Source organism: Rhyacophila brunnea, unplaced genomic scaffold, assembly GCF_057557595.1.
Source record: "Rhyacophila brunnea isolate RB1 unplaced genomic scaffold, BYU_Rbru_1.0 scaffold_14, whole genome shotgun sequence".
Classification (NCBI taxonomy): domain Eukaryota; kingdom Metazoa; phylum Arthropoda; class Insecta; order Trichoptera; family Rhyacophilidae; genus Rhyacophila; species Rhyacophila brunnea.
Window position 1 is genome coordinate 10186389 of NW_028232796.1, and position 20240 is coordinate 10206628.

At 37.3% G+C, this 20240-nt stretch overlaps 1 protein-coding gene across 1 annotated transcript; it reads right to left on the reverse strand.

Annotated features, from left to right (window-relative positions):
- Window positions 1-592: 592 nt before the first annotated feature.
- On the reverse strand, window positions 593-20149 carry LOC147075596 (exportin-4-like). Its single transcript, XM_085942352.1, has 14 exons — window positions 20029-20149; window positions 19662-19940; window positions 18213-18479; window positions 16939-17230; window positions 16423-16676; window positions 15013-15221; window positions 14043-14198; window positions 13197-13282; window positions 12558-12738; window positions 11406-11744; window positions 8443-8713; window positions 7737-8021; window positions 7115-7321; window positions 593-6268 (listed from the first exon to the last, which is right to left on the reverse strand). The coding sequence occupies exons 1-14, from the start codon at window positions 20077-20079 to the stop codon at window positions 5876-5878; spliced, it is 3270 nt and encodes a 1089-aa protein (XP_085798478.1). The 5' UTR covers window positions 20080-20149; the 3' UTR covers window positions 593-5875.
- Between the last annotated feature and the right edge of the window lie 91 nt (window positions 20150-20240).

Genomic DNA, 20240 nt, shown 5'->3' on the forward strand with positions numbered 1-20240 from the left:
AAAAAAAAACATCTCTATCTAGATATATGTGTTGTATTTGCAATGTGGCTTTATGTCTCAGTCCGTGTTATAAAATCTACCACTCTTCAAAACAATTTTAAATGTGAAAAGTAAAAATAAATATGTAACTCAGTAATAATATTTAATAGCTGTTTAAGTGTCTGCCTAAAAGTTTGTTTAGTCTAAAATTATTGTGCTATATTTACGACCCTACTCAGGGAAAAAACATTATGTGTGATTTTATTACCATTTGTGAAGTGTTTCTATACTCGCGTCAAGCACGAGCGTGAAGAATAACAAAATACAAGCCTTGCAGTGCTCCATATACATAAAACAAAATGGCGGAAATCTTCTAAATGGTGAGTCTTTGTATAGAATTAATTTCTTCGGATATTTTTGACATTATGACTGATTTATTACGGTTTTTTAATGTTGTAAAATAATCTGAACATGTCTAGGCGCCTAAAGAGCCATAAAACTCATTTTTTATTACCATTTTTATTATGAAACACAGAAGTTAAATTAAACAAAAACCGTCACCGCGGAGAGTGAATTCGTCATACTACAATAGCCCGCGAGTGCCAGGTTAAGATGATTAATCGATGATCTGAGTATTGAATGAATACAAGTGCAAGTGTAAAATATACATAATATCCAAATGAGGGGTGGGGGTCTATTTTCAAAAAGCCACAATTTAATATTCGTGGTAAACAGCATTTTTATGTCTCAAGCGTAACAGGTTCGTTATAATCGTATTGTATTATCAAATTAAAACAATATGTCCAATTTCTTAGCTGATATTATTAGCTTTTTTACAATAAATATAAACAAAATTAAATTTGACATAATATTATTAACATGAATTTTAATATATTTTGGCGATTTTTGTAAGTTAAACATGACATATTCATGCGAAATTACACATATATATCGTAGGATTGCTGCTGTCAAAAGTCGATAATTTAGAACCTATTTAGAGTTATCAATGGATTATGTGTCTATATATAAATGTATGCTAGAAAAAAATTCAAGCTCATCCAATATTGTAGAACTTGCACATAAAGCAAAAAGAAATTACCATTATGCCTGATTTTAGACGGCATGTCAAACTTATTTTGGCCATATAGTTTTCAAAAATAAACCCCTCAAACAATGTCTAATTCTCAAATGATCTATTATTACCATTCCAAGAAGAAATCAAACGATCCTTCTCTGTTCATTCGTGTTTGAAGGAGGATTGGTCATACCAAATACCAATTAGGTACATTACAATAAAAACAATAACATTTTACATACCCTGTTTTATGTGAATAGGTACGGGTGATGTGTAAACTGCTCTTAACTATTTTTTTATTTGTGTACTCTTTTAAGCCTCAGTGCCTCAATTATTCAATAAAATATTAAGGTTTGCGTGAAATAAAAATAAAAAGGTGTTACTACAAAAAATTTGTATAATTTTAAGCTGTGGAAAATTAAAATATAAATTATTTAGGAAGAAGTGATATAACATCAAATATATTATGTTTATATCAGACTATTACTATGTACATAATATTATATTATAGTAATGGACAAACAAAATGATACCTGTTCAGCAATTGCACTGAATAGGGCATGTTCATAATAAATTGACATAACAAAAACATACATTTAGGAACTTTCAATATAGAGTTAACTATATTAATAATATCTCAATAAAATAATTATAATGTAAATAATTTGATGTAGGCATAATCTTATTTCTTACATACCTATGCCTTTTAAGAGAATAAATTAACAAAATATACTGCAGTTTTTCAGTTTCAGTTCCAAGACATGGTTCATCCCGTGTTCGAATTTGCGAATAAAGTCTCGTATTCACTAGGGGACAAAATGTCCCTCAACATGACGCGCAACATAGAGTCTACGTGACGCTGCAACGTTGTCCCCCAACCTTGCACTCAACATAGTGTGGCATTTCTACATGACGCAGAACACGGATGTCGTCGCTTCGCTTCGTCTGTCCCGCGCCAAATGTTGGCGAGTGTAGACCGGTGTGCAACATGTCGCTCAACACGAGTCACTCGAATATCCGCTTTTCTTTCTCTTTGTAGTAAATAGTTCCGCACTAACCACTTTTTCTTTCTCTTACGTTTCGATAAACTACTCATTAGAATAAATATATACGCAGCACTGACCAACACAACGTCCTCGGGCGACATTTCTGCCACAACTGATGTTGAGTCCTGGTATGTACAAGTAAAATGTCCCGTGACATGTTGCTCCATTTGTCCCCTAGTGAATACATGGCTCAATGATGTGGGTTGTGATTATTATCATTAAATTCATAGATGTTTTACTGTCAAATACTATATAGTAATACAATGTTGTGAATATGTTTAAAAAATACTTACGATTTCATACAATGTGTTTCATAAAGGTTTCGTCTGATATTAAGTTGTTTAGGTTACTTTTTGCTTGTTTCGAAATCGACAATGACAATGTCAAATGTGTAAAATTGAAGCAAGCTCTTTGATTTTCATACAATAACAGTAATTGTTATCGTTTTAATTATACAAATATTCCTTCCGACTGGCATCCTAGGGTGCGAAACATGTGGAGATAATATTATGTATTATCACAGTCGCTTTGTATTCCATCAGTTTATAATGCCGTGGGTCCCAGGTTCGAATTCTTGGTCCGGCAAATACACATATTGTTTTACGATTTGTGATTGGAGTCAAGAGTATGGACCTAATAGATTGAGCAAGTGGCTAACATTCTTTTCTCATAAAAACAAAAATTGTTAATGCAAATCCTCCACTATGTGGAGCCTCATAATAATATGATCCTATTATGATCAGACATAGTCAAAAGAAGAAAAAAAAATATCACAGTTGTAAATCATTCATCATCTCCAAATCTATTGTCATTTTATAATTTGAAGCAAATAGTTAGACACATGATTGCCAATGACATTTCATTTTCTCGAGTGCATTACAAAATTACATGAATAATTTGTTAAAATACGCATGCGCACGAGAAGTTGCGTTGAGTAACCGTAGATTGAACTTGCCGCGCGGACACTGAATAAAGCTGCTAATGCGATCAATGAATCAAAAAATAACTGATACATACAAAAAAATATGGCTGAATAGTCATCACAAAACGAAGAACTATACATTATTTTATATTAGGTAATTTAATAAGTTAAAAAATAATTTCAATTGAAATGCTGTATTAAACCTTGTTAATACATAAATTCATAAATCAATTTTATCAAAATATGGTCGAATATTTAGGTAATTTGTTACTGTAACAAAATTCTATAAAGTGAAGACTTTTGCCATCATAACTAGATAAAAAAAACTATTATAAATCACAAAATTATAATTTTCATTCGAGAGCGGAGCATATTATGTCCAAGCAATATTGACAGACGATTTACGAAGAACAGTTCTTAGCCATTTGGGTTGTTGCTGTACACACATTGAAAAATCATCATGTTATTAAATTTTCTAACAGTCGCAGGATTGAACCTGTGGCCCATTACTTCACAAATAGACGTTCTACCAATGACACCACTGCGTGTAGCAAATTATTCATAATATTTAAAAAGAAATTAAAAATCCGTGCTGGTAAAACTACTCTTTCATATTACTGCACATTCAAATCAAGTGTCAGGCATTTTGTGGTTCATTAAATTTTGGTCTATTCAATTTTGAATTAATGAGGTTCACTAAATATGTAGAAGACAGAATTCTTCTATATAGTCTAAACATATGAGTGAAGCAAAAAAAAAAAACATAGACTCTAATGATTAGGTTAGCTACAAGTGACTTTGCATTGCACATTCATTTGAAGAGAACTACACAATTCTATAAATACTATCAGCATGATGAGTTTTTTAGTACAAAAGAATTTTATATATTAGTTCGGTTATAACATTTGAAATTATTTTGTGCAAAGTGCATGGAGAATGGTTAAGTCGGTAAACTTCACAAATATTAGGATCGCTCGTTGGCACTCCGATTTTCTTGGTGGCCATTTTTTATGTTCATTGTAATTATTTATTTAATTTAGTACAGTTATAAATGGTTTTATAAAAATTTTACAAATAAATAATAATGCAGAAGTGTAGTATTATTGGCTGCTTATCGTGACGGATTGTTTTTTTATATGCCCTGCAAATTGGAAAATAAATTTTATAGCAGTAGTGTGAAGTTATCTGCAAATGAACCTGTAGTGGGAAATGACCTGTAGCTAACTTAATCAGTGAACCAGTGGTCCTTATTGTTGTTTAAATTTCATACATTTAGGCTCCATCTCTATATACAAGGTTTCTTCAACATCTTTGTTTAGTACAAATTTTTATGTTCAAATTATCAAACAAGTGACTCAACAATCAATTTAAGAATTAATAATTATAACGAAGTAATAATTCAGCCGCACGGATGCATTTCAATGTGATTAAAACAAAAGATGAATCAATATATCGAGCGATAACTCAGTCAAGCGGTGACACCTTAAAATATTTTCAGTTCAATTAATGACGAGACAGATCATCTTGCGGATGACAACAAATCATCCCGTGTGAAGATTTAAAATTTTTACATACACCCACGACCATCAATTCAATATTTCAAACAACAAGCTGAGAACAGAAGTAAAGCGCACATTGACACAACAGTTTTAGGTTAGTACTTTTTTGTTTTGCATCTTAATACATAGATGACTTATTTTCAACAAACTGTACATATGTATTACAGTAGGATCTCACTAATTCAGCACTTTCGAAGTATGTTATTATCTGAAGACATTTAGGTTCCACATAAACAGGAGAGAGTTTTTAAACAAGGTGTGAGTGTACCCATAATATTGTTTTATTTTACCGTTTCTCAGTAATACCACTATCACATTTTATACAGTGCCGGAATAGTGAGATTCTACTGTACTTACAGATATGTCATTTGTTACATTTCATAGTCCTTTCAATTGCACTATTACAACCATTGAGTGAGTCATGATTTTTATCTATTTGATTTTCCTTCTACAATGGAGAAGAAAACTATTATTGAAGACGCAAACCAATAAATCACTGATTTTTAAAAGTATTAGTTTGTGTTGGTATTAACAGATGGCAATATAAAATTGTTATTATTATTTACTTGAAAATTTAATAGTTGGCAGTATACATTTCAACTGTAATTAAGTGGCGGCTCTCGTGGTGCAGTGGGTAAGGCGCTGGCCTTCCACCCGAGAGTTCCTGGGTTCGATTCCCAGTCAGGACACACAATATTTATGTGTTTTTCTCAAAGCCTGGGCGTTTGTAATTGTTCAAAATTACTAACAACAACCACCTTGTACGAAAAAGCAAGGACATGGTTATTAATAATTCAAAAAAAAAAAAAAAAACTGTAATTAAGTATTTTAATTGAAATACAAATTGCATTAAAACATTAACAAATAAATATATATATGTATGCAATTTACTATGACTGATACATATCGTGTCCGAGAATGGGTAGCAAAACAAAATGTTTCAGTCGCATGATTTCGCCATACACATTCATTTTTTAAACTCTTCTGTGTGGAAAGTCAAGAAACCACAGATTTGACTATTTGTATTATAGAAAATACGAGTAGTAGAACGTGTGAGTTTGTTAATATTTTGTGGAAATGTAATAACCGTTCGAAAGGGTTGCCAACTGTCTCACATGCTGCGAATGGGTTATTAAAACACATTAATGTGGGCGACTTGAATTAGGTTCTCAGCTGTCTCAATTAATCTTATAATGTGGGTAATACAAAAGAAGCTCGTCCGATCGACAGGCGCAAACTTAAACAGAATAAGTTCAAGCGATACACTGTTTCCGTCAGGTTTCAGATGAGACATTCAAGCGATGAGATCCGAACCCTGCACCTCCGCGATGAACTTGTCGAACTCGTCCCGGAACTTCAGGCCGTCGTGGCGCTGCGCATCGAAGGCGCACACCCTCAAAGAGGCGGGCAGAGCTTCTCGGAGGCGCGGGAGAGCGATGGCCAGCTGGTACAGGGCGGTGGAGGCGCCGCGCAGGGCTTCCCTCATGGCCCCGCTCACACACAGAGACAAAAGCTGCGACGCCAACGGCTCCAAAGCGGCCGTCAGTCTGGGGTGGGCGTTCTCTCTGGCCGCCATCGCCAGCTCTGCCAGCAGCGTACACACCGGTCCCGACCCTTCGTTGCTTGCAACACCTTCCGACAGGGAGACTATCACAGCATTAAAATATTCATCTTCCAATGAGCATATCTGAAAATTAAAACACACATTACATTCGAGGTCTGATTACTTTAGTATCCATTACAGAGCAACTTATTCTGTATCATTTGACATTAGATACAAGATATATACACCAGTATACCAAGTAGGGATACCAGCAAGTCTGCTATCGGCGGCTATCGAGGGTAGTTTTTCATATGTTTGTATCAAAGTATTATTGTGTTATAATAAGTTAGATGTATAAACAGTCAAAACTGTCTATCTCGTTCTAAAATTTAGCACACCCAAGAGAAGTGCTGTTAAAACATAGCACTTATTGTAACAATTACAACTAACTTATTGTAATTATTACAATAAGTGCTAATACTTCGATACATATCTACCCTCAATAGCTGCTGATAGCGGCCGATAGCAGTCTTGTGTATAGAATAGAAGCGCAGCTAGGCATTACAATGCCAGACAAAATTTCAATCTCACGATTTCACGATTAGTATTTATATTTCCGGGATCAAAAACCATGAAATTTTGCCAAAAAATGCACTATTTTTAATAATGATTATTTCACAAATGAAGATAACATAATTTTTCACATTTAATAACATTTTCAATCCTGAAAACTTTACAGAGACATATTATGATATCAATTTGCCACTTGCTCTACTTATTGGGTCTATACAAATAATGAAAAACAACATGTGAATTTTGTCAGACGCGGGATTCAAACCCACGACATTGTAAACTTGACGTAACCGTCATTCTGGGCATTAAATAGTCAATAGAAAATCAACAAATTGATTGCAATTTAAGCCAAATTGACTATGATAAAATGTTTACTTGCGGGAAAACAAAAATTAACATAGAATTGAATATGGTTACCACAAAAGAACCGAGGTCCTGCAGTAGTCGGTAGTAGCGGTGTGCAATCTGCGGGTGCTGTAGGAGGGGAGAGGGTGGCGCCAAACGAGGCAGGAGGGCCCGGGCCCCCGCGTGCGACGCTTTTAGCGCTTCGCTTCCTTCTTTCAGGCCAAGCAACCAAGAGCTGTCCGCTATGCCACTGACTATTTCCATCACCAGAGATATCTCCTGAAAATATAAATCATTTAAATAACAAATTCACAACTGTTGATCAAGGTAATTAATTATCCTTGAGCAAATGCAGAGAAACCCAAACTATAGAGAATGTCGTGGAATTAGTTTTCATCGTTTACTATGTAGTCACCACATTTTTTAAAGATATTTTATAATAATAGGTATGTTTCTGAGGTGTTTCCAAATTATGTATGAAATAACTGTTATTGAGATTTATAGAGAGATAACAGGAGAAAAAATAGAATTATCCCTGATAAAATATTAGAAATTAGATTACTCAACGTTAGCTGTCACTTGAGTGAAATGAGTAGGATGGTTGGCCACTAACTGTCGCTTTTGGTGGTGAAACAAAGTCACCATTAGTTTAGAAGGCAGCAAATATATTTTTGAAGATGCGTGGAATAGATACCTCACAGAATTCATCTTCCTGCGCTTGCAGAGCGCCGGGCGTGCTAGAGTGCTGGGAGGGAGGCGGCATGGCAGCATGAGCGGTGAGAAGGCGCGCCAGGGTGTGCAGCAATTGGGCGGCGGCCTCCGCAGGCAACAGGCATGGCAGTGTGGTGGCAGAGGCGGCTGCTAGTCGCAGTGCCCCCCCGCAAGACCCACCCGCGCGCCATCCTGCCTCCCCCGCCAGGCGAACGCTCGCCTCCAGCCCTGGCCGGATGTAGTCCCACACGCACTTTGCCGAGCTGAACTGGAAACCAAACAATACATTGTGCAAATTAATTAGATATACAAAATACATAGATATACCACAATTTTATTGTCCTCAGAATGTCTGAAATACAAAGTGGCACATGATAATCAGGTTGACTTCAAACCATTGGACTTCTCAGTTCTTAGCTGGATACGCTGGCTTTGCCTCCAAGCTCTGTCAGCTCTGGGAGTGTGGATCTGTCGGTTAAAAGGGAAGGGCTTCTCAGATCGGCCAATGCAACTTGATATTTACACGAGTGAAAATTTCTCAAATTTCAAAATGTTTGCAGTATTTTACAGCGAGCGAGTCTCATCGAGGATTGACCGTAATATATTATTATTCTTGCAAATTCTCTCATTTGGTTACGGTCTAAGGAGAAGTAAGATTGAAAGCTAATAGAAATATAGGGCATCCATACCACAGCTCCGTCAGCGATGCCTGCAAAGATGTCAAGAGCGGCGAGCAGCCGAGGATCGGCGGGGTCTTTGGCGTTGAGGAGGGCGCTCTGAGGGACAGCAAGGACCAGGTGAAGGCGCGCCGCCCGTTCCTCGTTGCTCATGTTGGCCGTGGCGTGGACGGCCGCTTTGGCAAGACCGCGTCGGGCGCTCGCCTCCAGCCGGTAGCCATCCTCTCCCAGACCCCAACGGAACGACTCGCTCAGTATTTCACACCGTGCCACATTTGCTTCCCTAAAAATACATATTACAATAATAATGTGTCCCTTAATTTAACTACACTAAATGAAAAATATGTTAATTAGGCAGGAGTACATAGCGTAATCGTGTCTCCTCCAGTAGCATTCTACTATGTATAACATTGAGAGTCACCATACGAGGATTTCATCTTTAGAATTCATTGTATCAATCTATAACAAAAATGTCCATATGGACAGTTTATTTAGTTAAAGAGCACATAAAATTTGACAGTCTACTGAAATTGATCAGGAAAGAACGACACCCCATGTTATATACATAATAATGACTATTCAGATTATACAGGTGTAATATAAAAAACAAAACATGTATTTGGATGGCCAGAGATTGGTTGGTAGTTGAAAAACATAACAGGTGAGTGCCACTCTGTGACAACGAATAAGCATAGGAATCGAAGGAGGTAATATGGTTGCTGTTATCGATACAAGGATTGGAGGAAGTATTTTACATAATATGTATTAAAGGATACTTGAAGTATTATTTATTAAAATGTAAGCCTCCCGATTTCAGCATTCACCGTGAAATGTTGTATTGGAAATATATGGCCGTATATTAAAGACCGTCCAACCTCTTCAGTTCTTATGTCAGTCCTATACGACACAAAATTCATGTCTAAATAAAATACGGTTCTAGTCGGTTTACACTATATAGGAAGTGAACAGCAAACAAATTTTGAAAATAGCCGATATACTGGATTATTTTTTAGATTAGATTAGGTTAGGTTTTCATTCTTGAATTCATGAATTTTGCCAAAATCAGCTATGAAAATAGAATTTATGTTCATATTGAATCTAATAAAATTGGAGACCGTACAGTATACGGTCATCTCTATCCGATAGAGAGCACACAGCGAACTGTGACACGGTGAAATGTTTTATGTACAATTTACATGTAACCCTCTGTAACACGCAGTGCAGATAAAAAGTGAAGTGACAAAAAGACTCACATTGTGTTTTATTTCAATGTTTTCACCATTGTTTTATTGACAACCTGTCACCATATGAATAAATAAATTGATATTGTTTATAGTTTTCTTTTCTTTCGACCATGTCCGATCCTAATAGGATCATATGGGCCTCCACAGAGTAGAAGTTTGTATTAACAGATTTTGTTTTTTACGAGAAACGGATGTCAGCCATTTGCTCAACCTATTAGGTCCATACCCTGACAAGACACAAATTGAAAAACAATATGTGTACTTGCCAGACCCAGGATTCAAACCTGGGACCCACGGCGTGATAGTCCAACGCTTAAGCCGCGTGGCCACCGTGGGTGTAATGTACTCATTAAATACACTTTGTATTACATAATATGGGTGGTTCATAATAATTATGGATCAAGTCCAATTTTCATAAAATTTGATTTTTTATTTCAATGGCTAGATAAAACAGATTTCCATATTGTGTGTCATAGCTCTACAATTTTCCGCATAAATGGCAATACTAGTATTGATAAGACATCAAATTGAATGTGAATCATGTCCATTTGACAGTTCCTTCAGCAGTGTAAAGAGGTATTGGCTAACATTAATTTGCTAATATTAATAAAGCCTGAATAAACTTTATGTTTCGACTATTTATTTAAATTGATCCATGTACTATCAAAATATGGTAAATATTATTACCAAATACTCAGTCTCGAATACCGCATCAGGCATTTAGCATCGATATTAAAATGCCCCTGAAAAAGTTAAACAGCCCTGCACTACAAACACAAAAATTTAAACATTTTTTGCAAAACAAAGGCGACCCCTCGGCATCCCTTCCGAACCGAGACCAGGGTACCTGCGCGTCCCAAGATAACAAATAACGTCCAAAATGTACAGCCCCAAGCTGTGACAAACAACCCCCCCGCACCCCTCGGAAATCGCGCCCTCAGGGCGTGAAAGTACCCCTTCGCCATTAAGATTTTTAGATATTTTTCAAAAGTGAGGCTCAGTTCCGATCTGGCAGTGAAGCCGGCAAAAACATTACCCCGCCGTCTACGGCGCGGCGGATACCTTTAACACGTGTTTCAGTTAGGATCCTCGCGTTAAAAATAACCAATCAAAAGCTATCATATCTTAGAAAGAGTGACACCCCTCATCGTTGTCGCGTGAATAATAATCTATATAGTTGCCATCAAAGTGAATCAGTGCTTAGTGTGCGGGATAATAATGATAAACCGACCCCTAATATAAAGACAGTGCGGTAACTAATTTAAGACCTCTTTAGATGTAAAAATGATGTAATATTATCAATGTTTGCCTATGCCCTAGCTTAAATAAATGTAGTTCCACGTGGGACTGTCAAATTAAAGACGTGTTTTATCTTGAATTATGCATCCTGATGTCCACACATGACCTGCAACCCGAAGTGATACCGGACCAGGACATCTACCTATAATATATATCTATAAGGCATGTGAGTTCTTCTTCTTTTCCCCCCGGTATCAGTATATACAGTGAAAACATTCCTGAATTTTACAAAAGGAGTTTTAACTTTAGGTCCAAATATCTCAGGATCCATTTTGATCATTAACATATCATAACATATCATAACCACCGATATATTAAGTGTGGCGAGAGACCGGAGTGAGTGGAGAGCGGTTGTGGAGGAGGCCAAATCCCACCCCGGGATGTAGCCCCGTAGAAGAGACCCATATATTAAAATATAAGCAAAAGACTCACGCATGGTTGATAGCAGAAACGGCTGCGATCAAAGCGACGGCCCGCTTGGCAGAGTGCGCATCTCCGGGCAGAGAGCTGAGCGTGGCGTACGCCCCCCGCACTAATCGCTCCACCGCCCCCGCCACGTCTGCACCGCCGCCCCTGGCCCACGCAGCGCGGATTGCGCGGCCTGACAGCTGACCGTCGCCCGAGCACGGGGTTGGGAGGAGGTAAGAGCGCAGCCACCGACGCAAAAGCCATGTACAATCGGCCGCCAGTGCCGGGCTCGCCCTCCACCCCCACGCGCCTCCCCCACCCCACCCGCATGTCCCGCACAGCCGCCATACGCCCCATATCAACCTGGAAAACAACAATGACTTTATTTTAATATCAGTTTACTCCAAAGAGTTTGGACTAATAAATAGAACAATAGAGGTTGATCATCTACTGTAATTGAGGGAGTACATAATATGAACTTTGAATATTTTTAGTAGGGTTGAATACTAGTTACTATTTTCAGTACTGAATACATTATTTGGAATTAAATTATTAACGCTTCTGCCTTGGTTACTTATATACATACTATTATTTGCGATTTAACAAATTTTTTTATCTAAATCGGTGTTTCCCAAACGTACAATGTACTAGTACACCTTTATAGACATGGATTTTACCGGTGTACCCCTTGAGTCCTTTGTTACGTTCCGCCACTGATTGAAAAATGACCTTACAATCAGATTCGATACCGTTTTTGAGCTTGTCAATAACATCTATCTATACACAATTTTTGTTTTATTACTATGATTTTCAAAAATTATAATATTATAGTAAAAATACTATAATACAACACTCCACAAATAGTTGGTGTCAAAAGGTTTTACAAAATAAAAGTTCACCCGCATACCCCTTCAAATATTTCACGTTCCGCCGGGAGCATCCGTACCAGAGTTTGGAAAACACTTTTCTAAATAAGTGTTCATTATATAATATAACAAGTTCTTTCAGGATTGCAACACTAAAACGAGAGTTTTATTAAATGGCGACTCTGGCAAAAAAAGCTCAGAACACATTTTCGTATACAAAATTAATCTTAGCATGTCACTGGCCACAAATGACCATTCTGTCATTGGGGATCCAACACCGTATTCACCATAACCACAAATCAACTGTCACCTTATGATATGGTCGGCAGCTTGCAAGTCATCAGGGTGTGGATCGGAGTGGGTGCTCTGCAGCAGTCTGATGGAAGCGTTAACATCTCCCGCCGCCTCTGCGCTGTACCGCACTAGCTCTCCTGGGATGGATGGCGTCTCTCCATCACCATCTCCGTCTCCCTCTATAGTCAGCACGTGACCTGCGTAATTCATCATCATAACCAAAATAATCAGTGACGATGGTAATTAATTTATATAGATTTCAATCAAAAGGGTTTTACAATAACTAGAGGCATTCGGCATTATTTTTCAACTAAATGATAATGCCGAAGTGTAGTATTATTGGCTGCTTATCTACTCATCGTCGACGGATTGTCTTTGTATATCTCACTCTCGGCCTCAATGTGATTTCTTAACAGATTTAAATTACAATAAATGGTTTTTAGCCATTCGCCCTGGATCCAAACACACATTCAAAAAAAATATGTAAATTTGCCAGACGCGAACCTGCTTTTGAAAATGTCATTCTGCCGCTCGTCCATCGTAGGTGCCTTTTGAATCGCTTTGAATATATAAAATTAATAAACTGATCGGATAACATTTACATATTATATAATGGAAGCATCAAGTCTTGTGAAAAATGAATAGAATTAATAACCTGCAAATAATAATGTCCAATGAAGGTCTTCATATACATTGCAGAGGTCCGGACTGTCTACGCCCATCCGCAAAAGCTCTTGCATTCTGAAGAAATAAAAAAAATTAATAAACGGATTATTAAAACAATGAATTGATTTAATACTCATTTGTGTACACCGGTATTTCTCAAAGGGGGCAATGGAAGCAACAAGAAGCGGAAGAAAATTTAAAAAACTGACTTTTCGAACATGTTTCATGTATTGTATGACTCACTGTAACGTACAATTAATAGCGTCTGCACATGCGCATGGATTTACTAGTGTGTATTTTAAACAATCACGATAATAACTGTTTACACGTAAAAGTACTGACTGTCTCGCCAATCTCATTCTTTAAGAGTAAGCAAGATGCGATGTTGTCATTGTATGGTACTATTTTTGACAGGTCATGAATATCGGTTAACCTTAAAATGAGTCTCTGCTCGGTGTAGTGTTTTTTTACCGGCAGATTTGTCACTATCGTTCTACTGTGCAGGCGCAGATATCGCAGTCTGATTGTCGCGTGAAAATTTAGAAGATTTTGAACATTTTTAATCCATGCATGCAATCCTGGAATTTGCACGATAAGTGTAAACAGGGTATAATACCCAGTGTAAACATGTATTATCCTCCAAGTTGCAAGATTGCATGCATAAATCAAAAAAGTTCGGAAAGTTCCTCACTCAAAAATGACAAAATGTGAATTATGACTCTAGGCGACACATATCACCATTTTGTAAAATCAAATTTAAATGATGAGTGTTCCAATTTAATGTTTCTGCTTAGTGCGGTAATCATGAAGGATGAAAGTGTTATTGGTCGGGCACCTGTTGGTCCTAGCTTCGATGACGCAGCTGATAAGAGGCAAGGAGTGATGCGGGGCGAAGCGACCGATGGCCCCCGTCAATTGCAAGATGGACTCGCATCTCTCCAAATCTGTCCCTTCTTCTTCCACTTCTGACTCGCCTTCTATGCCGGCACATCTGAAATGTATTCAATTACCATCTGTCAATTCGGAGAAAAGACATAAATACACTATAAACTTGGAAAGCTTTATGCATTTTTGTAGATGAAACGATATATTCTAAAAATATGTATAACATAATACATAAATGGCTGCTGCTAAAAGTTCTAAATTCAATAATTTGACATTTTGAGTGTTGATATTTGGACTTTGTAGAATGAATAATCGCATCTGTGTATGTATGAGGTCATGAAAGAAAGCATTTTTAATACAGTCGAACTCGGTTATTACGACCACGGAAATAGTGAGATCTCGGATGTAATGAGGAAACATTCGTTGACATTTTAGTTTATGATTTTCTCCATACATTTATTCACTGTTATAACAAGCAACTTATCGGATATACAAGGCTAAAATAACATAAAAAATTTTCTTAAAACTGTTAATGTGTCGATCGTTTAAAAACGTTTCGACCCTAAGCAATAAAATCTGACCGGACAGGATGCCACCGGGATTGCATTACATTTATGATGCTAGTTAAGTGTCTAAGTACCTACCTAATTGATGTTTTCGCCGATAATATTGAAAAAGTATCCACGCATATGGTTGAAATAAGTAAAAAATCCAAGGTTTGTGAAGTCAGTAGGTACCTACCAGCGTTCATTACAATAAACAACTTCTGATATAACGAGTAACGCTTATAACGAGTAAATTCAGTCGGTCCCATCTTCCTCGTAATAACCAAGTTCGACTGTATTAGCTTTTGTGAGTTCAGATTATGTCGGGATCACCGTTCACTTAAGAGTACATAGTAGCACAAAAAAATGTCTGACCTGTTCCCATCAGGCGGCGCAAGCCTGGCCTTGAGTAGAGCGTCAAAGATGTGAGTGGAGCCCTCCATGAAGGCGGGGCAGAGAGGTGCAGGGGCGGGGGCATCAGCGGAGGTAGAGATGCAGGGCTGGACAGCCGTGTGCAGGAGGCCCACCCAAGCTTCCAGACTCGCCTCCAAGGCTTCTGTGCATAACGTCTCCTCATCTGACCCCTGTTTAACAATACAATAATAATAAGATAATTATTTCTTAGTTTACTACAGCAGCTTTATTCAAACGTTTTATCCGCGAACTATGTAGGGCGTGAGATAATTAAATTCGTAGACGTCTTACATTCAAATAGTATATCATAATAGTCATATTAATTACATTGTGAATATGTTTAAAAGATATTTACGATTTCATACAATTACATAGTTACATAAAGGTTTAATTTAGAATTGCGTAGTTTAGGTAATTAGATCCCTTCATGAATTCAGACGACTTCGAAGTCGGTGTGTCAAATCTGTCAATCTTTTATAACAAATTAAAATATCTAGGCAATATTTATTTAATAATCTGTGGAATTGACTGACAAGAGTGAAAATTGTATTGAAATACTTGAACAATTTGACAGAAGCGAGTGATGATAAGGTGAAAGTTTGCTACAAATGAATTCACAATGCGAAATAACTTGAATCAACATGTCGAATTTGTTGATGTAATTTTGTTATCATTGACAAAACACATGTAACTTAATGTACTGTCACCAATGACATTAATATGGACGAAGCATCTGGGAAAAAAAATGACACTCACTTTTTTTGTCGGGTCTGCCGAATGGCATAATCTGTTCTAACGCCATTACAATAAAGGTGATAATGCTATAAATTCCTGAAACTTTTTGTCGGGTCTGCCGAATGGTTCGGTTCGAACAGGTTCGCTCAAACGAACATTGATACTAGAAACACTGTTCTAACGCCGTTACAATAAAGGTGATATTGCTATAATTCCCGATGCGTGATATCGCATATTGGATATGTGACGTCTACCTATGCACGTGCGAATGTCACTATGGGCGAATTTACCTGCTAGCTACTGTACTGAGTGCGTCGTCCATTAATAATGTCATTGACTGTCACACATAGCTTTGGTGGGACATTTTTAGTGGAAAAAGAAAACGTCTGCCTGTCGCGTGATTTTTCAATTTTCATTCGATATTGGGCACAATAACAAAATTTCATATTGGCGCACATGCAGAGGCTGCGTGCACGGAAGTGTTGCAATATTGGCGACCAGGCAAACATAAACTTTAGTTCTAGTAAGTAGTCCTTTTAATCAGGTTCATTTATTTAGGCCTTGTCTACATAAAGTTTTCTTCAATGTCTAGTAGTGCAATAAATTTATAATATATAATAGTAAATGGAAGTTTACAGGTTGTTCGCGGGTAGCCATGTGCACGAGGGAAGCGATGTAGTGGGCGAGCGTGTTGAGCAAGTGTGTGAGATGGGCGGGGGGCAGTGCCAGCAGCTCCTTGGCAGAGTGCAGACAGAGACGGCGCAGGGCGGGAGCCGCCGACGGGGACAGGGAGGTGGAGAGGAGGGGGAAGAGACCGCTGGCAATCCGCAGCGCGTGCCCCCCTCGCTCCTCTTCAGCCAGTGCTGCACCGTTCAAACTCGCCAGCTGCCCTGGAACAGAATAATAAGAACATTGATTAGCGTCCCACGTATCTAACATAAGTGATTTTTGTGTTCCCAATGTGCGCTCGATCAGTTCAAGCTTGATATAACATTCTTACTGATTGAATAAAAATTGTGTAACAACAAAAATAATAAATACCATGTTATTGAGACAACGGATTATTTCAAATACAACATGAAGGTGTCAAATTTTATATTTTCTTCCACATCAAAGTAAAATAGGCAAGTAAGAGTGACATTGAACAATTACCCAAGGAAGCAAGAGCCGGCCTCAGAAGGGGGTGTCCCCTGAGGGCAAGCGCGCTGAAAAGAGCCGGCAGGGCGTGGTCAGTGAGTAGCGGGCGCCATGCCAGCGAACGTCGCAGAGTGGGCGCTGCGTCACTCTCGTGCACGGCCTCGAATACGCCCACGAGACGGCGCGGCAGGAGGGGAGATACATGTCCCCAGCAGAGGGCCGCCTCCCCCACCAGTAACAGTCTCTCGGCCAAGTTTATCCCGGCAGGGCTGCTTGTCGCCCCCGACCTCTCCAGTTCTTGGAGTGCCTGCATAAAACATATTATATCATAACCACTCACTGATAAAACTATGGGTCGCCCGAAAGAAGCTTGTTATGTTTAAAATTCAATCACTTTTTGTTACCAAAATAATAAAATAAGATAAACAAAGCCAGATTACAATGGAATGATGCTATATCTTGTTATATGCCTTAGAAGAATTTTAAAATAACATAATTTGTTGTTGAGACAATGGAGTATTTATGAGATCTTCTCACTCTTGAAAATTATTTTGCAATCAATTAATGCACATAAAAAATTATGACATTACACAAATTAAAATGCACCCACGGTGGCCTAGATAGTAGAAGGGTAGTGGCTAAAATCGTACATAGCAGGTTTAATCCTGTGCAGTGTTGCCAACTGTCGGACAAAAACATGCCAGACGAGGTATGAAAACAAGCTTGACAGGAAAAAACACTAGATTTTATGAAAATACAATTGCAAGTAAATTTATTTATTTATTCTACAAAGAACGAAGTCAATTCTTGTAGGACAGATATAGAGAATTAAAGAACATATCTTTTAGATAAATAATAATTGTTAAATTATTATTTTATATACTAACTTGGAGATTCAGAATAATATACAAAAACATTAAAATAATGCATGAAATTATTTCGTTGTTTTATTTCTCACTAAAATATGTACCGACCTATCTGCATTAAGTATTCGATAGTCAGAAATTTGATGCGCATGAAAATACATTAACTAAATATCCAGCATTTTTTCAAAAAATTTAGAGCTGTTGGAGGCATAAAAAAACTCTAGTAAAAACGCCACAAGCCAGATGCGATTTTTGCAAGCTAGATGCCTATTGAAAAATCTGGCAAGAAAAATGTTAAATTGTAATGCTAATCATGTGGCTGAAAAAAAGTAACCACCGTACCCACGAAGGCCGGCTTGAAAACGAAAATGGTAATAGACTTTTTTATATCAAGTTATAATTAATGATGACTATTATAATTACCCTTATGCCGAAACTGAATATGATCTTCAATTCGACAGCTTCGAATTGATTCTTGAGTTTAAAATGCTGGGCCCAAGGTAAGCCCAGATCGGCCGATCGCACCGTGATGGAGTGTTCCTGTATCAACGCAAGAAGCATGGAGCAGCCGAGCGCTGAGTTCGACGAAAGCGGTCCTTCTTGGATCAGACTGTGGGCTTCATCCACCAACTTTCGCCTCTCGATGCCGTGATCATCTAGGCTGAGCCGTTTTACCATTATCGCCATAAGCTGCACACAAATTTCCACAATAAATATTATTTAAAATAAATTAATACAAAATATGTAGTACCTACGGGTGGCGAAGGGTGCCTGTTGAAGGTAGGTAGGCTGTGGTAAATGACAGAAAGATAATCCTACGACAGCTATATTTACAGGACTTAAATTTGAATTTATTATATTCAGAATATAGAAAAATATTACATTTTTATAATAAATCGTCACTGTTCTGGCAGAAGACACTAATTCGAAAAAATGACATATTGAGTTAGTTTACCAAAATGTTCCTTATTTCAAACTTTACCGTCTGGAAACCTTCTTAATAAATAAACAGTCTTTATTTTAAAGTCATCCTTTTTACGATTACTTAATAAACTCACATGATGGTTCATTTCAAACATTTTAACAACTTCAAAGTCAAATTACTCAAAACTAGTATTCTCCAGTTAGTGTGTTCTGCCAGAACAGAGACGAAATATTACACGAAAAAAGACATGTGCTAAAATAGTGCACTGTATCTGTGAAATGTACCAAATTAGTTGAAGCCTTTAAGCCGGTTCAGATTAGTCTAGTGAAGGGTAATTTAGTAAATCATTTAGTCGAGTCAATCCATTTTGTTCTAATTTTTCAGTCGAGTAGCACCCCCACCACCTCTCACTAAATACCAAACCAAGGAATTGTATTTTTTTTATCAAAATCTATTACGGTAATAAGATAACCTATATGATTAGTTTTATAGGAAACAACCACAGTACACAAAATTAATGGGAAATGGCTTACGCTACTGGATGTGATATTACAGGCTACGTGGAAATATATTATTTTCAGTAAGTAGTTACATCTATATCATAATATGACATATTATGTTTGTCACGTCAACGAAACGCAATTTCATATTGGAAATATTTGAGGACGCACATTCAATATTTGAATACAGTTAGCGCACTTTGTTTTACTTGGGTTTTATAGCCTTATCGTCATAAAATACCTTGGTCCAGGGCAGTGGCTTTTACAATTCTGTCTATTTAATTCGATCTGTGGAAACAACAATTAGATTTCTAAGTTTTGGGTCATTTCGATAGACTTTACGATACCCTTGCAAAATTATTATGGATGCATGGATTTAATGAGAGTTAAAAGAAAGATTTGTAAGTATTGCTGTTTAATTAGTATTGAAGATAGATGAGAAATTACCTGGAGAATCTTTTCTCGCACGAATGCTGGTAGCTGTTTTTGTAGCACATATTGCATTAGATAAGCCCTCAAGGATAATATATCAACGTCGTTCAAATCGGACCATTCTTTTATGATAGCTGACTTCAATAGTCCGACAGCTTCAAACAGGACATGTTCAGACGCTGAAGACTCTAATATTTCTTTGCAGAGTTGATATGGACATTTTATTTTGCGGAAATCGAGAATTATATTTTCCGCGAGCTGCCTTTGTTGAGGAGTCACTAAATTCGGAGGCGCCTGAAAGAAATGGTAAAATGTCACATAGATTGCGATTTTATTTATAGGTTAAATTTTACGGCAACCTGAGGAATATTGATATACTGACCATGAATATTTGAGAGGCCGTTTCTAACGTTTCCATTGCAGGGTTAGTCATGGTTTAATTTATCTTTTGTTAGTATTTTCATAAAAGAAAAGTCGAAAACGTAAACAAGCTACAAAGTGAATACATGTAGATATATCTAATACGGCGTACCAATAGAAGAAGGAGAATACCAAATCACAATATCTATGAATAATTGTCAATGTCAATGACTC

Coding starts and splice junctions, on each gene's coding strand:
- LOC147075596 (XM_085942352.1), bottom strand. CDS start 20,079: ATGACTAACCCTGCAATGGAAACGTTAGAAACGGCCTCTCAAATATTC. Junction 19,941..20,028: donor CGGCCTCTCAAATATTCATG/GTCAGTATATCA, acceptor CATTTCTTTCAG/GCGCCTCCGAATTTAGTGAC. Junction 16,677..16,938: donor GCCGGCTCTTGCTTCCTTGG/GTAATTGTTCAA, acceptor ATTCTGTTCCAG/GGCAGCTGGCGAGTTTGAAC.